Source organism: Exophiala bonariae (assembly GCF_035927105.1).
Source record: "Exophiala bonariae strain CCFEE 5792 chromosome Unknown scaffold_20, whole genome shotgun sequence".
In the NCBI taxonomy this organism is placed as follows: domain Eukaryota; kingdom Fungi; phylum Ascomycota; class Eurotiomycetes; order Chaetothyriales; family Herpotrichiellaceae; genus Exophiala; species Exophiala bonariae.
This window is the reverse complement of record NW_027042495.1, coordinates 512053-539938: the sequence shown is the minus strand read 5'-3', so window position 1 is coordinate 539938 and position 27886 is coordinate 512053. Positions and strand designations below refer to the sequence as shown.

Genomic DNA, 27886 nt, shown 5'->3' with positions numbered 1-27886 from the left:
AGTCGGCTGCGCTGCCGACGTTCAACCACTTTTCACACCCTTCTTCATCGGGCCGCGAATGTGATCAACTGGAGGAGCAATAAGAGCACACATGGCCTGCACCGCAAGCTCCAAGACCACCAGGCTGGAACTCATGTCTGTACTTGGGAAAACCAACCAAGAATACTCCTGAACGGCCCAGTTGACTAGCACCCACACTGGGCCACCTCCTGCCCTCCAGAGAAGATAGGGTGTGGCCCATCCGAGATACGCATAGAACTGATAGTGCAGGCTCCTGGCACAAAGAAGACCGATCACCATGCTGCCCAGCACAGTGTCCATGACGAAGGTGGGGGAGATCTTCTGTGACACCCTGGTGCGTTCGGACTCATTGATCGCGCCCAAATACTTGGTCACAAATCCCCATAGGCTCGAAGCAGTCGGGCGAATCCATTTGGCCTGGAGGAATGTGAGCAGCAAGGTGACATGCACCACCAGTAGACCAATCGCGAAGCCTTTCGAGAGAAAAGTGTCCTCGCCAATAAATCTCCAATTGACCGACCATTTGAAGAGAAATTGCCGTCCGAAGTCAAATGCGCGTAGAAAATAATCCACACCTGTAGCTGAGTTCAAGAAAGGCGTAGCCAGGACCATCTGGGAGAGAAGAACCGACAACCCAGACCATACCGCGCCGGCGAGCCCTGCTCCTTGTAGAAGCACAACACCCACACCTGGCGCGGCCAGCAGAAGCGTCATCTTGACTCCCAGACCCAAGCCCCAGACGAGCGTCCCTGCTGCCCAATTCCGTCGCTGTAGCAAGTAGATAGCCACCCACAAACCCAAAGCAGCCCAGCAATCGTTGAACAGCCGCAGCACGAATATGGAATGCAATCTCTTGCTCAATGCCAGCGGCACCAGCAGCCACGGTGGTGCGCCGACGCGTCTGTAGCATGCTAGCACCACGGCCAGTGTAATAAGGTATAGACCTGAGAAGATGACCTGCGCTCGCAGGATGTTCGTTCCTTCGTCCGTGAGGTGGTACAGGGCAGTGTAGATGTAGACATGGAGGGCCGGGTAGACGAGTGGACCCGTTGGACCGGTGATTTTACTGTACTGTCGTTCGCCATCGAGGAAGAGTCGGATATGTACCATGTATGTGCTCCAGTCGATTTCAGTGTCTGTATAATGACCATGGCATTAAAAATAAGGGTTGTTCTTGATTTATAGAGGAGGAGGAGATGATGCAGAATAGGCCACAATACATACATGAGACTTTCCAGATGATCAGGCTGCAAAGTACAGCTTCACCCAGCAGCATCAATGGGGCAATCCATCTTGTATGCTTAGGGTTCGTGAGGAGGTCTTGCACAGCGCCCACCAGGTCGTTCATGTTTTTGAAGCCGAGAGTGGGATGTCCAGGGACTGAGTGATGTTTTGGATTCTCCAAGGGCCGAAACACATCTGTGGCTAACGTGTTCTACTCCATTCGTAAGATTTTGAAGAGTTCGCGGTGAGATTCGTGTCGTTGACACGGTATCCCATGTATCTCGGTGCAAGGCTGGCTCGGGGAGTGTTGTTATTGGTAAACCGAAAGGTGGAAGGGAGGAGGGTGGCGCCCCTAAGCGAGAAGCCCCAGGCGCTCCAGAGATCAGCCTTGGTGCCTAACGCTCATGCCAATGACCTGGAGGAGTGTTGCGCCCGACTTTGGTGGAAGTCTGTAATTAGACGCACGATATTCTGTATACGAGAGCCTACAATCTTAAGAGTTCCAGTCGCAGTCTCTCTGGAACCCTCCAAGTTTTTTTTACAATGTGAGTGAAGTTCTAGGTATCATGGCAGAGGTATTAGGCGTTGTTGCTAGCGGCCTCTCGGTCGCGGCGTTTGCGGGACAGTTGGCACAAGGCTCCACATATCTGTACCACTTCCTCCGAGACATCAAGGACGCTCCCGACGACATCCAATTGCTACTTCAAGAACTTCAACTCCTTACTCCGATCCTCGCCACGGTCCAGGGATTTTCAGAAACCCGAGACAACAACCTACAAGAGGCTCTTGAGCTCTGTGAGCATGCTGTTAAAGCATTGTTGGCTGTATTGAAGGCAGGTGAGGTAGCACCGGACTTCACGAAATGGAACAGATTGAAGAAGCAGTTGGGCGCAGCTTTTGGAATCCAGCAACGGACTAAACATCTTCAGGCTCTTGAAAGAGCCAAGTCCATGCTTTTACAATGCTGCGTAAATGCCATGATGTGCGTGAGCGGTCATCCATGGACTTACCAAGTACAGGGCTGACCGCTTAAATCTACAGAACTGTTCAGTCGACACAAGCAACAGTAGCGCAAGAAACAGCACGCTCTTTGTCAAATTTGTCGCGCGCACATGCGATTCATGCAGCTGCTTTCCATGACGCCCAGCAGGCTGATATCGATGCTCGGGCAATGGTCTTTGAAACCGGAAGAGTTCTCAGAGGAGTTGACGCTAGCACTTCGGCGCTATGCCAATCTACTATGGAGATATCAACCGTGACATCAGAAACTCGCACGATGGTACATTGTTGGACCAACGAGATGGATCACGTACGAAAGGCGACGGAAAACCAGGAAGCGATGTTGCAAAGCATACTTACGAGGCTAGACGATGCTCTCCCAAGCTGATTCATGCCATTCCCGAAGAAGTCAACAGAATACTAACAACTAATATCAAGCGCTACATGAAGGAGATACATGGTGGACATATGAAAAGAACGGTAAAGACACCTACAGACACCTATAAGACAAGGGACTGTGGAAACACCAATCCTGCGACCAACCTTGTTCATGGGAGCCAATTTCTTAGTCCTGCTAAGCAGTTCCCAGACCATCCCGCAGATCACTGGACCAAGAAATCCTGCATTACCACAACAAAAGTCATAATGTCAAATCGCTTCCTGGGCACTCTGACCATTCGAACTACGGTTATCGTATATCATCGGCCAGGGAATCAAGACTGCCTAGCAGATGAGAAACAAGAGTACCGAACCACGACCAAATTCCTGCCTGCGGTTTGGATCTCATCAAAGGGTGCCATTCTGAACTACAAGGCCATTAATCGTTTTGGTGTCGGTGCGCGTTGGAGCCCTCTCCTTCCAAATCTGACCACAGTCAATATCGTCCCGTTCGATTCTGCAATCTTTCAAGCATGTCGGTCATTCGATATGGCGGCTATCCGGACGTTGTTTGATGACGGTCAAGCTTCTCCTTTTGACGTTGATCAGCACGGTAATAATCTTCTCGCACATGTCGCAACGGGACTGATGCGGCCAAGTCTGTGGGCAGTGGTCCCACCGATAAAGATGGCGGGATTGGAATTCAGCGGAACTCCGCCTTTCATCTCTATATTCACAGACGTGGATGCCGCAAAAGAGCTCGAGGATTTGCTCACGGTGGTCAGTCTATTACTAAGCTACGGCATTGATGTTGGGGATCAGAATGACGACGGAATGTAAGTTTGTACTCTACGGTTGTGTGCATTGCTAAACAATGGAACCAGGGGTGCTCTCCTCGTTTTTTGCTACAGTCTCCGATTAGGGAGTATTGAGACTAGAAGACAGCTTGACGACAAATGTCGCTTCCTCCTTAACAAGTTACTGGTCGAGGCGAAGACAGATCCTTTACATGGGTGGCCACCTTCGGCACGCTTTTTGGACCATTTATCGAACGGACATATCAAGGGGAAGTTTGATCCTATGGTAGTTGACTTATTGATGCATCAAATTGAATGGCCCATTTCTTGTACACCGTACCATTTCTTGGAGTTGTGTTGGAGTAATCTAATAGTCGCCATCCATCAGAACACCAGTGAATTCCTTGACTTTTGGGTCGCGAGCACCTTCGCTCAAGTTGACGCCTATTTTGAGGCAATGTTAAGTCGACTCAATTACTTCATCCTCAATGACATCTATCCCACAAAATCATATCCTAAACTTGGTATGAGCGCTATTTTTCTGCTGATTGATGGCGGAGGGCTACTCATATCTCTCATGACTGAATGTGAAAGCGACGGACGGCTCCCATGGCTCCGTCATCGATTCCGGAAACTGATAGCCCTCCGCACGTACATGGTGGCAGTGATCAGGTCTGTTCTAGAGCATTGGTCGTCTTATCTCAAGGTCGAACACTTCTTGTATTCTGTCTCTGCGCTAGCACAATCGCGCAACCAGCGGACGCTTCATATCTGGAAGACAGCACTGAGCGATGCCTTGAGAACAATCCGCTTGCCTCAGCTTGGCAGCAATGACGACAATGTGAGTGCTCACGCTGAGCCTCATGATTCGTTTGATGCACCTAGAGAAGCAGTGGCTACTTCGGACGAAGACTGGGAGACAGAAGATTCCGACGGACCCTATTCCGGATGGGAAACCGAGGAGGAGTGGGAGGAGGGGTACATGTTGGACATCGCAGCTGACAGATATCACCACGATGGTGAGTACAGCCAACAGAGATGTTCAACGAATTCCAACATTTCAGGGGTTCCTCGAGGCTACGATGAAGATTATTGGCTACGGGTCTATAATCGTCTCCTAGTTGAGGCGGATGCATACTTGTGGGATGCGGATTCCTCTGCAGAAGATATAGCGTGATGAAAGAGTCCCCTAGGATAGGAGGATAAATCAATCAGTCGTATGCAGCTTGCGAGCTGGGTAGAGAGTGTGAGAGAGTCACCTAAAGTCCATACCTATATGGCTTACGTAATCAATATATCGGTCCAAAATGGGCCAGTGTATCTCCAAACATTTTCACGACGTCATGAACTAACACCTAATACCACATCTTCCACTCCCGCGCCTATGTCGCCCCCAGACGGCGTCATGGATCATGGTAGCGAGCGGAGGTGATCGACGAACCTCCTCTTTCAGACAGCATTTGAAAGTTACGAGCATCTCTCCCGTTCATGCGAGAAGCTTGAAGAAGGTACGTTTCATCTCTCACTGCATCACCATTCAAAAACCGTGCTCGTGAGCTTGATTTTCTTTTCCCTTCGCTTTTCTCCCCTCCCCACCGTGGAAGCAACTCCGATACCGCTGTGCCACTTGCTGCGGACCCAGCAACCAGCTCTTCTCCCGTCAAATTAAGCACTTGGGTACTCGAATTCTAGCCTATCGAGGTCTGGTAGGAAGAATTCATCCATAGCCGCCAACCCGTAGCCTACAGTGCCAAGACATCACGTTTTACTCGCTGAACTGCCCGAGCACCGCTATAGACTTTCCAGAGTCTTTGCTCGAGTCCCAAGAGGGTCTGGACCACGGGTTTCCAGAACGTGACTTGTGGGACTACCCTAGGACGCGTCTTGAAGTTCGCCTTTCCTGCCGGGTTGAAGGAGTCATATACCTCACGACGACTTATCTGGTCTATTCATATATATTGTATATAATTCACCGAGCATAAGGGACAGCATCTTCAGACGATAACAGCAGCCTAACCCGAAAAAAATACAATTAACACCACCACAACTCGATACAGATAGAGAACACCCCAAGACTCCCTTCATCACCAACAACCATGGCGCCCAAACAAACCGGCCAGGAACCGCACGACCTGAACTGCCTGACAATCAGCGAGCTGTCGGCGCTGGCCCGCGAACGCATGGACAAGCAGACGCGAGACTACTACAACGAAGGGGCCGACAGCGGCAGCACACTGGCGGAGAACGAATCCGCATACCGACGGTACCGGATCCGGCCACGGGTGCTGCGCGACATCTCACAGATCGACACGAGCGTGACCGTCTTCGGGCACCGCAACACTGTGCCGCTGGGCGTCGCCCCCGCGGCGATGCAGGGCCTGGCACACCCGGACGGCGAGCTGGCGACGGCGCGCGCCTGCGCCGCCAAGGGGATCGTGATGGGCCTGAGCAGCTTCGCGACGCGGACGCTCGAGGACGTGCGCGAGGCCAGTGGCGATATCCCGAATGTCCTGCAGCTGTATCTGTTCGAGGAGAAGGAGCACAGTATCAAGCTGATCGAGCGCGCCAAGAAAGCCGGGTATAAAGCGGTGTTGCTGACGGTCGACACGCCGATGATTGGGAGGCGGAATCTCGAGATCCGGAATCAGTTCAAACTGCCGGCTCATTTGAAGATCGCCAATTTCACCGAGAGCGCGGAGGAGGCTGTTGTGGACGACTCATCTTCCTCTTCATCATCCTTATCATCACAATCACAACAATCCACGACCAAGAAACCCCGCCGCCCTTCCAAAGCAGGATACAGCGACGGCACGAAACGGGTGCTTCCGACGGGCGCGATAACGTTCCACACGCACGCGGCGAACCCGACGCTGTCATGGGAGACGTCGATCCCGTGGCTGAAGGAAGTGGCCGCGCCGATGCAGGTGTGGGTGAAAGGGGTGGCGACGGCCGAAGACGCACTGCTCGCGGTGCACCACGGCGTCGACGGGATCGTGGTCTCGAACCACGGCGGCCGCCAGCTGAACGGCGCGCTCGCGACCCTCGACGCCCTACCGGAAGTCGTCGCCGCCGTGCAGAGGAAAATCCCCGTGCATGTCGATGGCGGGATCAGGCATGGCACTGACGTCTTTAAGGCGTTGGCTCTCGGTGCTGATTTCGTCTGGGTTGGTCGTCCCGTCCTCTGGGGACTTGCGTATAAAGGCCAGGAGGGTGTGGAGCTGTGTTTGAGATTGTTGATGGATGAGTTTAAGTTGTGTATGGGTTTAGCCGGTGTCACGAGGGTGCAGGATATTTCCAAGGAGTTTTTGGCCAAGGTTGATCGTGATGGCTTCCCAAGTCGCTTGTAACAATTGTGAGGTGGTGGTAGAGCAATTTATGTCATGAGGCTACTTTAGGCCCTTTTCTTTCAAGCATATACTGCAAGAAATGAATGGTCTGTTGTCGGAAATTGTTTTCTATCTGATTCGCTGTGATGGTTTGAAGCAAAATCACCCTCCTTGGACTTGGAGAGTTTCTTGTCAATTCTCACCCTGTCTTTACTCTTTTCCAGCTCCCACCACGCGTGTGATTGTAATATGCCATGCTCCTGTAAGCTCAAATCCCATTCCCTTGTCTCACCAGACAACCCATTGCAAAACTCCCCCATATCGTACAAATCCTGGCTGGCGCTGATTGGAGCCTTGTCGTAATGTGTCCATGCGCCAATCTCCATCGAGTTATCCTCCCCTCACCTGTCACATCGAAGATTGTGCCATGAGCAGCGTCACGTCAGTATCCGTGTGAAATCTACTGCAGAGCTGCTATTTGGTCCTCTTTACCAGTGTATGTTGTTCCTGGGGGCAACGAAGTTTGGCGTGGTTCCATCGTCCATGTTGCCTGACGTGCTGAGCAAACCACCTGTGATTTCCCTCATCACTGTATTGAAATTGGCACTGTTTCGAATATCGCATTTCTTGCTCGCAGACTCGGTATGTGCAACCCATGACGCTGTAGTTCTGAATCGTTTTAAACATGTTGGACAGATGACCTCACCTCCTGCATGGACAGGACTCAAAAGATGTTCGCGAAAATCTCGAGCTCGGTTGAATTTGCGCTTGCATCTATATGCTGGGCATTCGTACTGCTGTTGAACGGCATCCCAGAAGCGTTCAACATCAGTCATAGAAGTGGTAGCTGAAAGGACTGAGCTCGCAGGTAGTGTGACGATGTGGTTGTGGTTTTCGTTTATACTAGACAGTGTAACCGTGGGTTCAGGCTTGGTGACTTCGTCGACTGCGGGGCTCTTCTTGTCATAGAGTGATGCGATTTCTTTATCATCGTCTTGAGGAGGCTTGGAGGATGGATCATTCGAGTTCAACCATGCTTCGACCTTGTAACTTGCCTTTGTTGTGCCTTCAAGTGCACCAATGTTTCTTTGTAGGGCAGCTTGTGAGATTCGCAGCTGTTTCATATCGACGATTGCTGAATCAAGATCAATAAGGTCGTGGGGTCCAACTGGAGCGGTATGTGAATGGCTGCCGGAAGCTGTTGTGATACCAGTCGAATTCAGCGGTGGAAACTGTTGAAGTGATGATGCTGAGATGGGCCCGCCGATGGCATTTTGTAGGCTTCTCACCGGACGGGATGTCGGTTCGTCGTCGAGTAGATTCCCGGCGGTGGTCCCCTGACTTTGAGATTGGTGGCGAGTTGCTATTAGAGGCAATCCAAAGGCGGAAGGATCATTGGCAGACTCCCAAACCTCCTTCTCGAGTTGTCTTTCTGCTCTCTGAATTTTGAAGTCTGATTGTCGGATGACTCGGCATTCATCTTGTTCGATATGAAACATCAATGATGCTGCGGATGTGAATCGAGAATTGCAACCTACACATTCAAGTTTCTGGCTTTGTCGATGCATCTGTTGAATGTTAGTGGTGTTTCCCAACTGCGAGCGTGGATACTAACCTGCTCAACATGGATGTCCCTAGCTGCAACACTGTGAAATTCTGTGCCGCACACCGGGCAGCAATCTTGGAAAGCGGTTAGAGCGACATCATGACTAGTGACGGTGACTGAACTCACTGTGTGCCTGACTTCCCAATTGATGAATGAAGTAGAGCATGTCATCGTCGCAATCGACGTCACACCGTTCACAGTAGCTATGGTCAGGATCTCTCTTCTTGTGAGCAATCATTGCCTTCTTGGTGTCGAAATGCTTGAAGCAATTGGCGTAAGTGCACTTGATCTTCATCTTGGATTGAGCGCGGTGTTCGAGTTCCTAGGACGTCGAAGAATGATGATATCGGCGGCGGTCGTCGCTGTATTTGATGTAGGGGTAATAGTGGACAAATCTAAACGATAGTGACTCGGGAGAGTAGAAGAGGAATAGCGTCTCGAAAATGAACAGAAGAGTAAAGAAGTGGGACGTTGATGGCTCAAGTAAAAACCTAGACAGCTGGACCCTGCAACTTGGTGAAACTGTTCCCAGCAGACAAAGGGTGAAGTCCTCAGACCCTGAAAGCAAGAAAGGGATTTCGAGTCGAGGTTGAAGTGGAAGTTGAAGTTGAACTGACAACCGTGTAACTGCCTCGAGTAGCTTAAGGCGGGGCAAGCTCAACCTCGTTGTAGATTGGGAAAGAGGTGACCTGAGTATTCGAATGAGACGGAATACGCTTCCTTCAAATCACTGGGCATTAGAGAAGTCTCCTCATCGTATCTGACCAAGATACTGGTTTGGGAGGTGAAGCCGGGGTCGATTGGTTTGAGGGCTGGTCTATGGAGGACAAGAGTAAGGGTAAAGAGCACAAGTGAACTTGGAGGTCCACTTATAGAGTGGGTCGTAGAGTTTACAAACGCAGGTTTACACGTGCCAAAGAAAACCAGGACAGTGAGCTCTCTTGCAGCAGCATCAAGGCTTCTGGGACAACATTGAGTGAATTCAGAGAGTGGCTCCAAATGGTCTAGAGGTGTCGATAGCATTTGACCTACGGTGTGAGATAAAGGTGGGCAGACCATACCCGGGATTAAGTGCGCCTCGAAGGAGAATAATTGACCCTGGTGCATCATTGCAAGTCCGTGGAATTCATTTATCATTGTATCTTGAACACATGAAAGTCATCACTGAAGAACGTATCGTAATCGTGCAGCGCTACATAGCACTTTCATCCCCTCAAGTGTAGAGCTCCTCGGTCAAAGCATTCAAGCTCAGGCCCTCCTTGGCGATATCTTCATCTATCGCAAAAGTTAGCTCTGGTGGACGTTCCATTCTTGAGACAACTTACCTTGCAAGAAGCATAGTGGCATCTCAACCAATGTCCCTTTGACTTGACTAAGCAATGCCTTAAGCTCCTGCACTCCACCTGGGAAGTCTGCAGGTACCACGTGACCATACTCAACACGAGGTGGTAGTTTTCCTTTGTCCTTGCCCTCGGCTTGCGCATCAGCATTCCGGAAGAAGTACTCATAAAACTCCTTATACTCGCCCCATGAATGGATCTCATCATCGGGTACGGCTCGGAATGCCTTTCTGAAAACCTGCGTGTTGGTTCTTGCTCGAGTGTTCCAAAGACTTTGGAATGCGTCAGAGAGTGGATCCGACACTATGTTGTCCTCTGGTGTGCCCCAATCATAGGAGTTGGGAACGCCAACAGGTTCGAAATTCGCATCTGGTCTTCGAATATCCTGGGGACGAACCAAGCCCAAATGTTTCCGGAATAATTGTCTTCTGAGGGAAGTGGCAAAACGGCTTGCCTGCCATGGTTGACCATTCATGGTAGATTGCTGGGGAGTGGGATCGTTGATCAATATGGCAATCTCGCTGTCGTGGGAACCAAGCTGGCTGCGGTCATTGAGATTGGCTGATCCACAGATGACAATGCGATCATCGGCAATCAAAGTCTGATTACGTTAAAACAGTGTTGTCTTATGGACAGATCAACAACTTACCTTTGAGTGGATGTATAGTTCCTCACTGACGAATGCGTTGAACTCAGCCTCAGGCAGGCCGTCCCATGGGACTGACTGAATATCCTGTCCTCCAAGCATGTAGCACTCGGAAACACTATCCCATCGTCCACTTCCAGGGAGTTGCTGTGCCGCAGCTTGGTATTGTTGATACTGAGGTGCTTGACCGGAAGGCGCAACACCAGTTTGCTCTCCATAAGCACCATAACCAGCACCCACCTTATCGTCATGCTGCTTTCTTGCATCTTCATATCTGACACCACTTTGTTGCTCGGCCTGCTGCATAGTTCGATCACGATTGATCCGATCATAACTTCTGAGATTGTAGAAGCGAATATAATCCAAAGGATTATAGCCAGCTTGAGCAATCTTTTCCATGATGGAATTTCCACCACGATTGATTGAGAAGTATTGGAATTCCATAATGGCACGGGTTCCGAGAGAGGCATCATCGCGAAGATCACCAGCAAATGCTGGTACTGCTGGGATGACAACAATTACCTTGTACTTTTCCCCATTTCTAGCAGCTCTCAGAATTCTTTCGACCAAGGCTTGGCCGATCAAATTCTTGACTGGCTTCTGTTGATCACCGGTGGCGGTGATAAAGAATTGATTCTCAATGTAGACAAAATGCTGACTATTTCTGATAACATCAATGTAGGCATTTTGGATAGAATGCTCCAGTGGAGTACCGTTGCTCCATTTGGTACTGCTTCTGAGAATTTGGCAGGTCATGACAGGTCGTGGTTGATTCTGAGGACGTCCATATTGGTCGGGTTTTCCAGAATATTTGCCTTGATATTGTTGGAATTTCTGGTTCACCCCACCTGAGACGACATTTCCAATGGCAGAAAGCTCCTGACCAAATCGTCTTCCCTCATCACGATATTGATCAAATCGTCCTCGCAGACCTCTATCGCCAGAGAATCCTCGTTCATTCTCACCACCTTGGTTATAATCATCGAAACCTCTAGTCTGTTCGCCAGATGCTTGGTATGATGGGTGTTGGTAGGGCTGACCGGATGATGGCTGAGCAGGGATACCGGTTGGTGTTTGGCCATAAGGGGAATACTGAGGTTGTGGGCTTGGTGGTGGCTGATAGCCCGAGTAGTTTTGACCAGGGGAGGATGGTGGAGGTGGACCAGGTGGCGGCGGAGGGAAGGATTGCTGATATGGCTGTGATTGAGCTTGGTTATATGTTTGTGCTTGGTTGGATTGGAATCCAGGACTCGGCGGTTGACCATACTGTGTTTGCGATGCCTGCAAGGATTGATTTGATTGACCACTTGGATATTGCTCAGGACCGCTCGGAGTATGTGGCCTATTGGTGCTCTGCCATGCTGGTTGAGAGTAAGGTTGGCTTCCTGGAGGAGGCGGGAAAGCACCACCTTGTTGAGTGTTTTGAAACTGTCCTTGTTGGGGAGGTGATTGCGGACGTTGGCCTATTCCCGATGATGTATGTGTGAAATTGTCATTGATTCGGGTGTACCTGACATCCCTCCGGACATTATATTTCTCATCATAGATGAAATTCCATCGATCGGTGAAGTGATGACGAAGATCTTGCACGCATGATCCTTGTAGACTCAACGCAATGTCGGACCTTGAAAATGTTATCCTGATTATACCAAGTACAGTGTAGATGAACTTACCATCCCATCCTTGAACTTTTGGTTCTGTCGAGCTTATTCTGGAATGGATTTGCTACATCGCTGAAATCCATGACTCTGTCTCCTGTATCAGCCAAATTGACACGTCACAAGACAAGAGCGAAGGACAAATATGTGCTTGTGCCAATGTGCGAATTGGGGCCAGCGGAAAACTAACCTTGCATTGTTGAAATCTTGACCGGGAAAGACAATATCGTTGATATTCGAGGGGTGTGCATCCGCAATGGAGTGCTGATTAGTGTCCCACCTCCCAAAGCAGAGATCAAGTCCTCCCATAAATGCAACTTGTCCATCAATCAAGCATAGCTTTTCGTGATGGGCCCAGTACAAGATCACATCCTCGTTCAAGCCGTAAATTCCCTTCAAAGCATCCGCACCGAGCTTGGAAGCACCAGCTGCGTCGAGCTTCAGGTTCTGGAAGGAGGATAATAATGATGATTGTGCAGTCTGTGCATCGGGAAGATGGTCTGGATGACGAAAAACTGAAATGTTTGGAGAGAGCTTCTCAAGCTCGTGTTTAGTATGCGCGGAAGACAAAGCTAAAGGAGGAAGGATTAGTGGGTTTTCTCGTTCTACGTATTCCAATGATGTCGTTGTTGCCCTTAGACCCAAGGCTACTAGGAAAGATGGAAAAGCTTCTGTTTGTGGAGGGAGTAAAGAGTGGAAATAATTGACGACGGGAGAGGAAATCCACCTACTCAGAGCTTGTGTGACTTCTTTGTACACAATGATGTTGACCTTGACACCACGTTGAGCTGCTCTCTGTAGTGTTCTGTCAAGTCTCCATTGTTCGTTTTGGGATGGAGGACGGCGGAGATATATCTCAGGGGACAACCACCAGTCGAGGATCCAGATTGATTCTCTGGCGCCTTCCAGAGCTTGACTGACTGCCCAGAAATAACTGCACCCATCGACATACCATTTTACATCGTTCCCAGGACGTTCAGGTGCAAAGCTTTCAAACCGGCTATTACCCTGAGGGGCACTGGAGTAGCCAGTAGCATAACCAGTTTGTCCTGGTGGCCTGTTAGAGGACTGGCCGGGAGGGCGATTATCCGGACCAAGTAGGTTGGCAACATCTGATCCGATGTTATGAATGGTCGAGTGAAGAGTTCCTAGAAGCTTGCCAGCGAGATCACTTTCCTGTGGACGTTGGGTTGGAGGGCCTCCTGGATAGGCAGATGTCCCAGTTTGTGGGTAGCCTGTGGATGGACCTTGTTGACCATAATAACCCTGGTTGGAAGCTGAAGATCCAGAATAGCCGTAGTTCTGAGCGGGAGGGGTTTTGAACTTGTCATACTCAGACTTGAATTTCTTGAACGTGTCGCCCACGAAAGAACGCTCATTGGGGTTTTGATTTGAAGGGCCTCTAGATTGTGCGTAGTCTTCGCCATAAGCGAGTCCGTCATCATCCGGCTTTTGTTGTGGGTAGTAAGACATGGCCTTGAGTGAAGGTAATGTTGGAGTATTGCAACAAGACTCAATTCAAGTCATCTCAGAGGAAAAGAGATCAAGAAGAACTAAGAACTTGAAGAAACTCAAGATGGCTGAGGCCTGAGCTGGGAGTGGAAGGGTAGAGCTGAGTTTGGGTAAGTGGCAGAGCTTGTTTCACCATTCCATGAGTTTCAGCTGAACAAACAAGCATGATAGGCTTTCACTGGAGTTGGTGTTCAGGTTGTCAGTGGATAAAGCCAGCAGGTTGGCCCGGGGGTCCCGCTAAGCAATGGGAGGAGCTTGCTTCACATCAACGTGACTTGAACTGAACTCGGTGGTTCTTGGCATCAAACGAGGGGTATTAAGTACCTAGGTAGGTACTTAGGTAAGTAGGAAGGTCTCAGACACACCTATTCACATAACTCAGTTCGCTTCTTAAAGTTAAGTTAGGCCAGCTGAGAGAGATAGCTGTTTTTAATATGTTTAGGTAGGTAAAATTACAGCTATCAAGGCCTGACTTTTATGATGAGATCTGGGTGCTTTCCACCTTACCCGGCACTTCATTCATGCCTATCCGCTCGGAAGGCAAGGCCCGTGGGGCAATTAAGGTCCTTAAAACAAGCTTCATCGCCTCGAGCCCACTAACAAACCAGTCCAATGTCTTCGACTCCTCAACGCGTTGGACGCGTCTATCACCACCGACGATATTACCCGGGTATCCAGATAAAAGGCACTGATCCCTAGATGACGTATAACGACTAATCGGCCTATCTCATCTGCTCCTCCTCTGCGGGGAAGCCTGAAGATAATACAAATTCCGGCGAGGTGCACATCTCCACGGCAGTGCTATGCGCTTGACCGAATAGCCATATAAACTGCTCAAGTGTCGCTTTTCTTGACGATTTGCCTATTTTATCATGTCTGCATCCTTACGTTTCCTCTCCCGTTCTTCGCCTGCATTCTTGAGATCTGCTAGGAACCAGCCACTCCTGCAGACATATCGATATACCCCTCTGTTGACATCACTTCGACCAGCATCCAATATGTCTCTAGCAACTCTCGACGTATTTATTCATGACCACCGGAACAACCGAAAGAGACTCGCTAATATGACCATTAGGTATCCCAACATCCTAATCTACCTCAATCCTCTGCCACTCTATTCGCCGCAAAGGCACAGAAAAAGGTGACGTTTGAAGAGATTGCCAAAGTGGTCGGGCGAGACGAGGTCGCCGTTGCTGCTCTGTTCTACGGTCAAGCTAAGGCTTCTCCTGAAGATATCAAGAATTTGTCCGAATACTTTGGTATTGAACATGCGACTCTCGAGCAACAGCTAGGCGGGTTTCCAGACCGCGGAAAGAGCGTGGAGTGGCCACCAAAAGAACCACTGATTTATAGACTCATGGAGATAGTCCAAAATTATGGATATGCATATAAAGCTATTCTCAATGAGAAGTTCGGCGATGGAATCATGAGTGCTATCGCTTTCTCGACACACGTTGAGAAGGAGGTTGACAAAGATGGCGTTACATGGGTAAGTTTCTCGTTGGAAAAGATCTGGAGTTTGAACCAATAACGGCTGTAGGTCAACATCAAACTTAGAGGCAAGTGGCTGCCATTCACTCGATTTTGAAAGGTTGAATTCACGGGAGTCGAGAAATTCTCCTCTACTGTAAGGGTCCGGATCCCGTTCTGAAACCCTGGAGACGAATGCAAACATCATACAAGCCCAATCTGCTACTGTCAGATCCGGCATCATCGAAAAAGAAGTACATACCAACGCTGGCTTTATGTGTCAGGAACAATATCAAGCCATGTTAAGAACAATATTAAGCTTTGACCCCTTTCGTCCAGCCTTGTCCAAAACATCTTCGAGGTATTCTATGCTTTGTCTCAAGGCAATTCAAACCACCAGTACCTGCCATAATTACTCCTCTTTCAAAGTCCACCGTTTGTTTCACAGCATGCTCAACTCCAGAATGGCAGGCAATAAGAGCATGTCGAGTGAAGCCACCACTTTTTCTGCCCTTCCTTCTTCCTCACCCCATACTGTCTTTAAAACCCAACTCACATACATTCATTTCATTCCCAAACCATTAATAAAATCCAAGCTCCTAAAACAAAATGCCTCAATCAACCATCTCCCACGGCAACCAAAAGTACGCTTTCACCTCAACCATCCAATGCTCCGTCATGCGCTCTCAAACCGGCTGGTTCTGCACCGTCCAGCGCAGATAAACATGGCAGGCTCCACCGTATCTTCGCTTCTGGTGTTCGAGACACCGGCAGCAGTGGCAGCGGCAGTCAGAATGGCGCGGGCGCCGTACGAGGAGATCATCTTCGACATGCCTTCGCGGTCGCATTGGTGTCTTCGATGATTGCATTCTTGGAGCAACGTTTACTTCATGCCACGCCATTTGCATCATCTTCGTTTGAATTCGCCATTTTTCAATTCGCCTTGTACTGGAACATCAACATTGCAAAGTCGATTTCCAATGGAGATTGAATGGATGTTCCATTTTCTACCATCAACTCCACGTAACAGGGAGTGGCCGCATCGACCAGATCGTTGGCCTTCAACACCGCCTGTGAATTCATCCGTATGGCCCGGCCCACGAGCTGGGGATCATATGCATACACACATGCAAATATACAGTTGTCATCATATCTAGGTAGTTTGACCGCATATCAAACATCACCGGCTGTATTCAATAGCCAGGTGATTTGTCCACTTCTGGTGCTGGAACACGCATGGATACGCGGGGATGGGCCACCTACCTGTACCCGAGCATCTGCAGGCCGTGCTAGCAGAAAAATATACATTATTCAATTCTTGCCCAACCTGTTTTCCATGGCTGATAATGCGACTGCCCTGCGTGTAGACCCTTTGAATTCTGAACTCAGTGTGTTACCCGGGTGTGTGCGGGTTAAATAGGAACCCATGTAGTTAAAGAGGCCCGCAAGGTATGACATGAAGGGAGAAAGCCGACCACTCGAAAATAGGCACCTTAGGCTGAGCCTAGGCACCATCCGTCCACCGACCAAAATTCCCGAGGATAAGCGATGCGTATCTTTTGACAAACTATATATTTTGCAAAACGCTCAAATTGTTGTTGAAATGCACAAAATTTCAACACACACATAAGACAGTTTGGCCGAGTGTAAGGATCCACCATTAGTTACACTGTTATGAAATATATACTAATAATCTATACAGGGTTAAGGCGACAGACTCGAATCAAATCGCAATCTGTTGGGTTCGCCCGCACAGGTTCAAATCCTGTAGCTGTCGAGATTTCGCTCTCTTTTTTGCATTTTTGGGGGAGACTTTGCTTTGCGTCCATTTTTTGCTTGGGGCTTTGTCGTTATGTGGTGGTCCGTGGAGAGCTGTACGAAGGAATTTTCACAGGTCCGGCTTGGAGGGTGACGATGTGGGGACCTTAGATCCCATGCAAGCATTTCCTCTACATGTCATGTTTTTCCATACCCCCAAAGCAAGTAACGCCTTTAGAAATACTGGCGGACATGACACTTTTCTTGACTCACGCAAAGCTTCACGAGGGGGAAAAGTACTACGGACGTTTCGATCAAGATAGGTTGCAAGTCCATATAAAATGGGATAGTCATACAGTCTTTTATAGAAGTCTAGTGAATAAAGGCCCCATATCCTACGTGAAGTGGTCTTTTAAGAATGCCCATTGACGCCATTGACAGGGACCTCAAGCGCTTTGAGCTCGTCTCTCGCCATCCGGTAGTCTTCCTGTGCCTCCCGTTCCCTGCGACTGATGAAGTTGACTTCGTCCCTCAGGCGTTCGAGTCTTGTCAGCAGACCTCCTTCTTCACCAGTCTGCAGTGAACTGTATGCTTCGAGCTCTGCTCTCTGTTCTCCAATCTTGTCATATACAGCGCCAATCTTCTGCTTCAAGGTCTTCTGTCGAGCTTGATAGCCGCCGAGATGTAGGGCCAATTTCTTCTCGAGCTTGTTGCCTGCTTCTCCTGATGCTAGGAGTGATTTCTGCACAGCTTGGAAGGCGCTACCATACTCGGTTGACGTGGTGTTCTCAACGAATTTCAAAGGCAGCGCACCGCGTTCGTTTTCCGAGGAGTACATCTGTTCCACGGCATTTACATACTCCTGACGTTCTGTCTCATTCGTCTCTGCCAGCAGCTCCTCCCGAGCTTGTCGTAGTAGATCATCAGATAGCGTTTCCACCGGAGCAGGCTTTCCTGCCACGTTCGACCCTGCAAGAGGAAATTTCCGTGCGTCATTCGCCATCAGCAGTGCGGCTTCCGATGCAATCATTGCCTGTATCGGGTCGGGTATGGATGTAGCTGCTGCTACTAATTTGTTGTAATCAATCTGGGTAGGTCGGGGGAGCGATCGTTTGTAGACTTGAGTTTGCCTTTGGAATTCCGCTGCGGCTGCTGCTTCATGAGCTTCACGATCGCGACGGTCAATTTCCTCTTGATCGTCTAGATCCGTCTTTGCTCGTTCGGCCGCCTCTTCTTGTTCAGTTGGAAGGAGTTCCAATTCCCACTCCGTTTCTTTCGGTTTCGGAAGAGAAGCCAACTTAGCTCTCAGAGCTGATCGAGTAGCATTCTCAGCAAGTCGGAGGTCTCGAGGGGTCTGCGAAACGAGTTGTCGCTCACCCTTCTCATTGAGCGTCAGGTTATCACGTGGAGTCCTCAACGGCGTCGCTCCTGGTAATTGACCACCGGGACCAGCCTGTCGGAAAGGAGTTGCCATAGGATTTGGCGTGACCATGTCCTGTCTGCGAGGTGCAACCCCATCAAATCCAGTAGAGGCAGTACCCTCATGTAAAGGGGTATTCTCACCGCCAAGTAATGAAGACTGTGTCTCCGTCAAAGCCCTGATGTTTCTGATCTCATTGGCGATGTGATCTTCCTGAGCAGGTGCCCTGGGTGTTCGAATGGGAGTTGCTCCAAGCATATTGGAATAATTTGAGACCAGCCCACGCCCGTCATCATCGTCCTCGCCTGCAGCCTTGATGGCTCTATCTCCTGCCATTCCCATCTTGACAATATCTTCCAATTCGCTCTCGCTCACCTGTGGAGCTGGTAGATTCAAGCTTCGACGCTTGCTCTGCTGCTCTGCCTCTCGAACACGCTGCATTTGCCCGGCGCGAGCTGCTGCAGCCATAGCGGCCGAGGATTTATTTTTGTCTTGCTTTTGTCGCTTCGAGTCAGCATTGTCTTCCGAGTCACCTTGTCTCTTCCTGGCTAATTGCTGTTTCCGTGGGTCGAACATTTCTCGCTCCCGCTCATTCTTCGCCTCCTCATCCAGTGTATCATAAAAGCCGGATGCAGCTTGTTTTTCAAAGGGTATGTCGGCATTGTAGTCCATCTCACCCTTCTTGCGAGTGGTGATCTTGATATTGATTCCCGCATTTTTCAGTTCTCGTCGCTTTTGAAGTACTGCAAGTCTTCTCGATTCCTCCAATTGTCTTTCTCGAGCTTTTCTCTTTGCTTTCTTGCCCTGTGTGTTGGCGAGACGGGCACGAGCCTCGCTAAGCATTTCTTTCTCATCTTCATCGAGGTCGATTGTGTCAGGTCTGGCAGGTTTGGATTCTGGGTCTGGGTCAAGCTCTCCAGGTCGTAATCTTCTGACTTGATCGCCTGTTGGGGCCGATGTCTCTCCTCCTTCTGGACCACCCAGGCCTAGCTCATCGCTCTCCCTTGCTTCAGCTTCATCGAGAAGCTTCTGATACCGCTCAAGACATTGGGTAGCAGTCCGGCCAACAATGGGTGCTATTGTTCGCCATTGCGTTGGCATCAATTTCGCCAGGTGTAGTAGTTTTTCATCCTCCTCTTTGGACCATTCTATCTTCCGGATACCGGGATCCAGCCATTCTGTCCACCTAGCTTTGCACTGTTTCGGGGTTTTGCGCGCAAGCAGAGAAGAAACTCGGGCCCACTGGTTCAAGCCATATTTTGAGACGGATGCCTTGAGGATTTCGTCCTCAATATTTGTCCAAACACCTCCTTTGACGACAGGCATCTTGCCGGTTGACAAACAGCGGTCTTCAGACGTCAAGGTAAAGCGAAAAGGCTGAATATGAGATCGTCGCAGGCAGTCAATCCGCAGTTTGAAGTTTCATGCATAGATAGCGCGGATCAAGAATGCCTGAAACGCAACTCGAACTCTGGGTGGGGCGAAGGGGAGGTGAATTGACGCCGAGCGCACTGTGACGCTCACCCACCCCGTGCTGCTTTTAAAGCTAGCTCACCTCGCACTCACCCTCGCCCACCTTTACTCACCTCCACTCGCCCACACCCAAGAAGAATTAAACGATAAAATAAAATAAAACAAGAAAAATCTAAACTGTTTTCTCGACTTTGCTCCTAGGGCCAAAAATCCTCGGACACGTAAGCTCCTAGGTGCAACCAAGTACTCGGACATGGTTCCTGGGAGTGGGAGAGTCCTGGGCCGGTCGTCGTAGGACACCATGCTCCCCAGGATGGCCCGTGCAGTACAAACCCCAGTCCCAGGACTTTCATGCTTCCAGGAACCCTGTCCTCACAGGTCCCAGGCATTTTTTCCAGGGTTTAGTTTAGTATGATTGAGGCTGTGACGCCGCTGAGTCTATTTATTCTTTACCATCTTCTTCAGCTATGCAGGAAGTCTTCCTCAGTGTCGTCGTCGCCTCGCGATATAAAATGTGCTTCCCAGAGATACGCATCCCCACCGAGCTCGCAGACGAGTTTTTACTGGGGCTGATCCTTCTCGGTTTATCCCTAGTATCAGGTTCTCTTAGGAAGGGTCTCTTTCTTTTATTCACACTCTCCTAGCCATCCTGGCACTTCTTATGTGAAGTTGTGAACAATCTCGCATTCTTCAGAAAAACAGCAGTCTTCTTCCGGCGTATAAAAGCATGAAAGACAGGATTAGTCTTGGAGGACGAATCATTCAGAGAGCTTCGTTTCGCAATGGCAGCACCAGGTATTCTCGTCAAACAACTACTAGGAAACCTTACAAGCCGAACGAGTATTCCTCAACTGAGCGCGTGTGAATCGACACTGCGCAGATTTGGGAAAGTCGAAAAATAAAGCGAGGGAATAGCCACACCATAAAGCATTACAAGACGTGTGTTCTCTTTATAATAATTCGACACTTCTAATACCCATTTTCTAGCTACACCCACGAAATGTCCGCAGCCAGGATGGCATCCTCGTGGGAAACGGTAACCAACACCATGATTGGTGTGCTCATTGGCTTCAAGAGATAGGAAAGCCGGACTCTGTTCGGGTCGTCGCAAGTTCCGGACACTTCCCACGGCCCATTGCCTGACTCTACTGGTGGCAAAGGCTTGCCGTTCAAGTATACCTGGAGTCTTTTAGGTGTAACCGCTCCCGATAAGATACCTGAAACCTCTATGACAGTGTTTCCATCAACGGCGCTCCTCTCCGCTGAGGCGCTTATCTTGAGGTTCTGCTCCTTCTGCAGACCGGATAGAAAGGATGGATTCCGGGAAATACTATCCGTTGACAGCTCTGGAGTTAGTGGAGGAGGCCGACGCTTGAGGCTCTTCTGCTCGTACGCGTAAGCGTATTGAAGGAGCTTATCATCGGTGTATGCCTTTCCAGCGAATGTCAAATTGACAGGCATTTGTTTCTGAGCCATCGTCCCCATTGGGACACTGACAGTAGGGACGCCCAAGTGCCTGATTGCTCTGTTGCCGTTTGAATACTTTATACCATTCTGTAAAGCATGCTCAGCACTCTCCACACTGAACTCTAGGTCAGCCTTGCCCACATCTGCCGCAGATGGGAACACCACAACATCAAAACCATGTTCATCCATCCATTGCTCTAGATCCCGTTTCCTCTGCGCTTCCAAAGCCTTGAGTGCCTGTTCTAAACCAGGAAGGTCAAACAGGGAGGTTTCCTTGTTGGCCTGTGCAAGGTTTGGAAGGCCTTCGTAGCTGATAAGGTTTTTCTTTTCAACGAAAAGATCTGGAATGTAGTCTTGAGGTTTGGGAAACAGTAGGCTTGCATCCGTCTTGGTCAAGTCGCTAAGCTTGCCGTCCTTGTTTGCAATAAGGAAGTCATCCCAAACCTTGGCGATAAGTACACCGCGCTCAGTAGAATTCCAATATGATGGTGCTCCAACCACATTGTTTGCCTCGTTTGAAATCGAATCGTCCTCGTAATTTGAAACCAAGGGGAAGTCGGTCTCGACTACCGTCGCACCAAGCTCTTCAAGGTCGGCACGAGCCTGTGTCCACAGGCTGATGACTTCGGGACTCACTGTGGTGCTTTTCGCATTAGGGTGTGAATCAGTTCCCCCAATGTATCGTTTGGGAACTGCAATGCGTTTATTTTTTAGTGATGCTTTATCTTGTAAGTTTGTATAGTCAATGTTCTGGCTCGAGGGAAGTTGGACGTGTGGTTGATCTCTCCAAAAGTCTCCAACACTTGATGGGTCAGGTTTGGTGATTACGTTCAGCAAGGCCAGCATGTCCGTCACTGAGCGTGCGTATGGGACCGCATCATCGCAGGTAACGTAAAGCGGCCAGAGTCCGACACAAGAAATAATGCCTCTCGAAGGGGTGTATGCAACCAAAGCGTTATTGGATGCGGGTGACCTTCCGGAGGAGACAGTTTCAGAAGCCATTCCAAAGGCCGCAAAGCTCGCTGTGGTTGAAGTAGCGGCGCCATTTGATGAGCCTGAAGAGAAGGCCGCGGTGAGGAATTCAGCATTGTAGGGGCTTTCGGCCCTACCATAAAGACCCCGTTGCATTCCCCCGGCTGCCATTGGGGGCATGTTAGTCTTTCCTATCATGATCGCGCCGGCTTCGCGTAGTTTTGATGCGACATAGGAATCCTCACTCGACATCAATCCTTCAAGCGCCGGAGAACCATTGCTCACGGTTAATCCGGCGTACTTGTAGCTGTCTTTCAGAGTGTATGGTATTCCATCTAGTGGCCCAAGACTTGAGCCTGACTGGCGGCGCCGATCAGAGGCTTGGGCTTCCTCCAGCACTTTGTCATTCATCACGGTGAAGGCATGCAAGCCGCCCTGAAAGTCATAAGTGGCGATCCGAATCAGATATCTCACAACAAGTTCAACGCTTGTAGTCGTTCCACCGACAAGCGCCCGTCGGTGATCTTCGATGCTTGCTTCGACGATACTGAACCTTTCCATGGTGAATATGGCGCTGGCATATTTGAGAATTCTGGAAGAACATCTCAATTACTGGTCTGCGCGGGCAGACGAGGGCTATATAAACGCCACAAGTATGATTCAGGGTCGTGCAGTCCCAGAGTGCTCGTAGAAGGATTGCTTTCGCTTTCGCTGGAGTGGAGAATTGCACCAGCCCTTCCCATGAGAGTGGCGAGTCGCCTTGCCGTCCACCAATAGGATCTAATATCGCTGCCATACAAATGAGTCCCATTCGCGCCAATCGGCCATTTTTGCGCTGAGATTAGCGTTTATAGCGCGGGGCCATTTGCACCACTTCTTGTTTCCCTCCCCCTTCGCAAAAGTTGAATCTTGGGTTTTGCTGGACCTCACTGTAAGAACGGAACCACCGCTGCTGCTGCTTGACGCGCGATACATACCTATCCAACTTAGAAAAATGGGAAAACGTTTGCCGCCTCCTGCGCTACGTACCAAAACAGGTTGCCTGACTTGTACATCATCTACTGAGACCATCAGCTGCGATTGTGCTTACGTATCATGTTATAGGTAGAATTCGACGAAAAAAATGCGATGAGCTCTACCCCAAATGCCTCAGATGCACTAGGTTGAAGAGCTACTGTCGGTGGCCAACTTCTTCTGAACTGATTGACGGCCGTCATGGTTGCAGACCACGACAAACATCACTGCTTGGTTTTGAGCCATCGACACAAAACCAAGTAGAAAACCTCTCGCCACCCTGTCCCTCACCACCGCCAAACGCATCCAACATTCCCTTGCAGCCGTGGTCAATATCGTCGAGTGCGTTTCGCCGTGACTTTGAATCTCTTCTTGAGAACCACTTTGCTGAGAAATACTCGCCTTTAAGATTTACACCACATTGCCGCCCCTATTATTTTCACGACTGGGTGAAAAAAACGCAAGAACTCATCCCAAAGTACAAGAGCCTCAAGTACTCTTCCCTTGCGTGTAGTGCGTCGCACATCTACCTCACCGATGGCTCCGAGCGGATGCAACAGGTGGCTTTATCGTACTACTCACAAGCCCTTGTCGAAACGTCTCAGCTACTCGAGGACGAAGGCCTCGGGATACTGCAACATTTCGACGCCTTGATCATGACGATTATACACCTCTATCTCTACGAAGTACGTGGGCCGCCTTTCGTTCATTGATGTTACAGACTGACGATGTAGAACAGTCTCTTGGAATCGGTGACTACAAGCATGTTTCCCACCACATTGCTGCAGCGACCACCATCCTAAGAATGCGGCTCGATGTAAAGAGTCAAGACTTCGGAGCAAATCCTCTAAATTTGATCGCTCTCGAAAGCATAATTCACCAGGTGTTTACCACGTCCTTGGGCTCTTGGTCTGATGTCCACGCGAATCGTTTCTCTCGCCCAGGCCAGGAGCTTTGGCTGCTTGCAGAACAAGTCTTGCACCAATCCGGACCCGTCCAAGGCAAGTCTTTCGATCTGAACAGTCCTGTCCTTGGGTTACCTCTGAATTTATTTAAATTCGTTGTATCCGTAACGCAAACCTTCAGGAGCACTAGGCAATCGCAAGCAGAAGTTTTGAAGGATCTTAACGATGAGCTGGAGCAATGGACCATCACAATACTGCACCAAAACCGACTCCAAAGCATTACGGCAAACGTTTTCCATGATAAAAGGTGCAGGATATATAGAGATACCGCCAATCTGTATATATTGGCCGCATCTTTGCTTCTTGGTGAAATAACTGGGAATTCTAACTCACCCAATACCCTCCCGAATACTCTTCCTAGTGATTGTTGGCAGGTGAGAAAAGCAATCGCCATCATCCGGGAGCACAATTCCGACGATGACTGGAGCAAGTATTATGTTTGCAACTGGCCGATTTATACGTTGGGGTTCTTCCTGACTGATGCTTCCGATATGGACACCGTCCGTCGTGAATTGGAGCATAGGTGGACGCTCACAGCCTCTGCGCATTCTCTGCGCCTGCTTCACGAGCTAGAATCGGTGTGGGTGGGGGGAAGAAGCTCAATGCTTAGCCTGCCCGGCCAGAAAACCGTCGCTTCCAGTTCACCACCTTCAGCTCCATCTTACTCTGCCCTCCTGTGTCCTATTCCAGATTACATGCGAACTTCGACTAGTCATTGCTCGGACAGTTAAAACTTTAGACATTTCAAATTAAACACCACCAAAGGGACCAGGTTGGCTCAGGAGCTGCAACGAGGGCAATGTTGCAACCTGCACCGGTTCGGACCTAAGCACGACTGCTTATTCATTGACTATTGACCAAAGCGAGCCAAACTTCTCTGTGGAGTTCCAATTCGAGATTCATCTAGTTCAGTAATCCTGGGACATAAGGCTGGAAAACAATTGTTTTAAAATCAATTCTTGAATATGTCCAAGGAGATTAAGAGCCTGGAGAGCAAGTGAATGTAGGTGACTTCGCAATCAACACACATGGACTTGACGAAAGGTGTTGAGCAGGTGTCTTTGCCGCGCTCGACTGTCCTGGATGCAATTGTGGATTCTAGCACCACCTGCTTGGCGTCAATTGCCATCCCGTCCCATAATTTAGAGGTTCATACTGTTCAAACCGAGCCAAAGCCCCAGCACTCGGCCTGTTGGTACTTTGCCTTATCTCAACTCAATCCAACCAGGCCATTATTGCAGCGATTCCAAGAACTGCTGAGGTTTAATCGACGCTTATCTACTGTCATCCTCTTCAGATAGACCTGATCGACGACTTCATACGCCTTCTGGACCGACGAACCAGATTGGCGTAATTGCCGTTGATTCGCCAGGACCCGAGACGAGGCAGCGCATTTAGACATGATTGGGCAGGGTGCATCGCCAGCCCGGTGGCAAGCTCCTTCGTCCATTGAAAGGGGCATACACTGACAGTGTCATTAGATAGAATACACGGAGTACATGTATTTATACCTCACAACACGCCCCGTGGCAGGAATACTTTGTCTCATTCTGCCCTCCTCTATCGTTTGTACCCAAAGCTCTTCTGTGGTTTCAACAATTCATTCCTCAAAAATGGCGTTAAACAAAAAGTTACGTCTTACGCGCCCTTTCAACCAAAATTTTGCCGTGGCTTGGTAAGTGGCCCATGGCAGCATTCGAGCACTTCAAGCTTATCTTACTAATACTCCTTCAGCATGTTGTTCTGTCTGCCCGGGATGTACAACGCCATCACCGGACTGGGCGCTGGTGGTGGAAAGCCATCGTCCCTAGAAGTCGCAAACAATGTTAACGCAATCATTTACGTCTTCCTTGGCTTCGGCTCGCTGGTCGTTGGATTTCTGCTCAACAAGCTAACCCCGAAGGTCTGTCTGATGATTGGTGCAACAGGGTACCCCCTTTACATAGGCGGCCTCTGGTACTATGACCGGTCGGGAAACCAATGGTTTGTCTACCTCGCAGGTGTCCTTAACGGAATCTCCGGCGCTTTTCTGTGGGTTACGGCTGCTTTTGTTCAATTTTCATATCCCGAGGAAAAAAATAAGGGTCTGGTGAGTTACTCTTCCTAAATCATCCCGGCCCCACATCTACTGAACAGACCCCAGTATATCAGTATGCAGTGGGCTATGCGATCCGTTGGCGCAACGTGCGGATCATTCATTGCGTTTGGCGCCAATTTCCACGCGACCAAGGCTGTCGGAGTGTCAACTCCCGTGTACGTGGCTTTCATTCTTATTCAGTCTGTTGCGTTCTTCATTGCATTGTTTTGTATCGTCGACCCGGAACGGATAGTGCGCGACGATGGGACACACATTGCAATTTTCCAAAAGGTTGGGATCGTCCAAGAAATCAAAGGCCTTTGCAAAGCTGCAATCGACACGCGTTATATCATTCTTGCCATCCCAATGTTCTGCTGTGAGATGGCCCTAGGTCTTCTAAGCAGTGTGAACTCGAGGTCCTTCAATCTTCGCACCAGGGCCCTCAACAACCTGTCTTTCAACATGATTCAGATGTTCCTTCCACCACTTCTGACGCTCATCCTGGACAACAAATACATCAACTCCCGTCGCGCTAGGGGATACATGGGCGTGGCCCTGACGGGAACCATCGCCTCTGGTGGTGCAGCGGGCCTTATCGCCTGGATCGAGCTTAATAAGATCGACGAGTCTTCGAAACCCAGGGCCTGGGACTGGACTGACGGAATGCGATGGGGACCTCTCTTCGTCTGTTACCTGTGCTTTGGCTGCACGTATGCAGGTTACCAGATGGTCACCGAGTATACATTATCCTCCACGACCAATGATCCTGAACAACTGTCCAAAGTTGCTGGTCTCTTCAAATTCTACTCAAGCCTTGGAATGTTCTTGTCCTTTATCATGGCGGGCCAGCACGTGCCATTTTATGGCCAGGCAAGCGTCCAACTTTGGTAAGAGTTTTCCTGCTTTTCACGCACTCGATCCATTATAGGCTAACATTTCCTATCCAGCTTGTATTTCTTGGGCAGTTTCTGCATACTTTACATTCTCTGGCGGAAGGTTCTGGAAACCAACTACTTCAGCGAAACAAATGTTATCGTTCCCCATGCCATCGAGGAGCACGCGAGGTTGGAAGGAAAGATCGTAGATACGGGCGCTCAAGAGCAAACCACAGGGGCTGAGGAGATTAAAACTATCAGAGAGAAGGCCACGGGTAACTGAACCAAGGGGGGGAGCAAGAAAGGTTGTGTGTAAAGTTTGATTGGAAAGGATCTTGTGTGTGTCATGGCGTTGGGATGACTTCTGCGGCAATGTACAAGTCGCGACCCACGCTGGCGTAACAGCTTCCGGCCACGGTGAATTGGGAACTCGGCGAAGACCATGACGCTGATATCTTTGATGCTGACGCCAGCTTCATCAAGTAGCTGTAGGACCGCACAAAGCGTCTGCCCCTTACAAAGCACATCGTCTACCTGGGGATCAAATCCTGCTCCATCCTGATCCGCTCCTCTTCCGAATCGTTGAATGCCAGAGATGAGATATGCGATGGAGATTTGATGGCGGACTAATAAGCCGGGAAAGCTTGCCGACTTCGCGAGTAAGCACCAGGGGCATATCGATCTGCGAGGCCAACGTTGAGATATAGACACAGCCTGCGGCCTCGCAACACACCACCACGTCGCCTTTGGCCTGGTCACCAGTAAAGTGGGTTTACAATAGAGACGTGCCCAGGGCCAGCCTAACTGGCTATTGGACTTGTGAGCACCTAGCGGAGCTCGATACCTGAGCGTAGGAAGCCGGGCACTAGGCGCACTATATTGGCTAGT

The 27886-nt window shown here is 49.7% G+C and overlaps 9 protein-coding genes and 1 non-coding gene across 10 annotated transcripts; 5 read left to right on the top strand and 5 right to left on the bottom strand.

Moving 5' to 3' along the window:
• Positions 1-21: 21 nt before the first annotated feature.
• Positions 22-1131, bottom strand: LTR84_005494 (uncharacterized protein; the record flags this gene model as incomplete). Its single annotated transcript, XM_064849062.1, has 1 exon — positions 22-1131. One exon carries the CDS (start codon positions 1129-1131, stop codon positions 22-24), a length of 1110 nt encoding a protein of 369 aa, XP_064704276.1.
• Positions 1132-1811: 680 nt separating this feature from the next.
• On the top strand, positions 1812-4596 carry LTR84_005493 (uncharacterized protein; the record flags this gene model as incomplete). Its single annotated transcript, XM_064849061.1, has 4 exons — positions 1812-2227; positions 2287-2524; positions 2683-3458; positions 3507-4596. 4 exons carry the CDS (start codon positions 1812-1814, stop codon positions 4594-4596), a joined length of 2520 nt encoding a protein of 839 aa, XP_064704275.1.
• A 919-nt stretch (positions 4597-5515) lies between these two features.
• Positions 5516-6766, top strand: LTR84_005492 (uncharacterized protein; the record flags this gene model as incomplete). Its single annotated transcript, XM_064849060.1, has 1 exon — positions 5516-6766. The coding sequence occupies one exon, from the start codon at positions 5516-5518 to the stop codon at positions 6764-6766; it is 1251 nt and encodes a 416-aa protein (XP_064704274.1).
• Positions 6767-7233: 467 nt separating this feature from the next.
• On the bottom strand, positions 7234-8646 carry LTR84_005491 (uncharacterized protein; the record flags this gene model as incomplete). Its single annotated transcript, XM_064849059.1, has 3 exons — positions 7234-8313; positions 8361-8425; positions 8478-8646. The coding sequence occupies 3 exons, from the start codon at positions 8644-8646 to the stop codon at positions 7234-7236; spliced, it is 1314 nt and encodes a 437-aa protein (XP_064704273.1).
• Positions 8647-9564: 918 nt separating this feature from the next.
• LTR84_005490 (uncharacterized protein) lies at positions 9565-13468 on the bottom strand (the record flags this gene model as incomplete). Its single annotated transcript, XM_064849058.1, has 5 exons — positions 9565-9626; positions 9677-10292; positions 10341-11961; positions 12011-12085; positions 12186-13468. 5 exons carry the CDS (start codon positions 13466-13468, stop codon positions 9565-9567), a joined length of 3657 nt encoding a protein of 1218 aa, XP_064704272.1.
• A 1037-nt stretch (positions 13469-14505) lies between these two features.
• On the top strand, positions 14506-15095 carry CYN1 (Cyanate hydratase; the record flags this gene model as incomplete). Its single annotated transcript, XM_064849057.1, has 3 exons — positions 14506-14526; positions 14583-14996; positions 15048-15095. 3 exons carry the CDS (start codon positions 14506-14508, stop codon positions 15093-15095), a joined length of 483 nt encoding a protein of 160 aa, XP_064704271.1.
• Positions 15096-16607: 1512 nt separating this feature from the next.
• LTR84_005488 lies at positions 16608-16754 on the top strand. The gene has a single exon. It is a non-coding gene; the product is annotated as a tRNA-Asn (tRNA).
• A 393-nt stretch (positions 16755-17147) lies between these two features.
• On the bottom strand, positions 17148-19481 carry CEF1 (Pre-mRNA-splicing factor cef1; the record flags this gene model as incomplete). Its single annotated transcript, XM_064849056.1, has 1 exon — positions 17148-19481. One exon carries the CDS (start codon positions 19479-19481, stop codon positions 17148-17150), a length of 2334 nt encoding a protein of 777 aa, XP_064704270.1.
• Positions 19482-20615: 1134 nt separating this feature from the next.
• LTR84_005486 (uncharacterized protein) lies at positions 20616-22628 on the bottom strand (the record flags this gene model as incomplete). The annotated part of the gene is made up of 1 exon (XM_064849055.1): positions 20616-22628. The coding sequence occupies one exon, from the start codon at positions 22626-22628 to the stop codon at positions 20616-20618; it is 2013 nt and encodes a 670-aa protein (XP_064704269.1).
• A 3031-nt stretch (positions 22629-25659) lies between these two features.
• On the top strand, positions 25660-27281 carry LTR84_005485 (uncharacterized protein; the record flags this gene model as incomplete). Its single annotated transcript, XM_064849054.1, has 4 exons — positions 25660-25721; positions 25781-26135; positions 26190-27010; positions 27071-27281. 4 exons carry the CDS (start codon positions 25660-25662, stop codon positions 27279-27281), a joined length of 1449 nt encoding a protein of 482 aa, XP_064704268.1.
• Between the last annotated feature and the right edge of the window lie 605 nt (positions 27282-27886).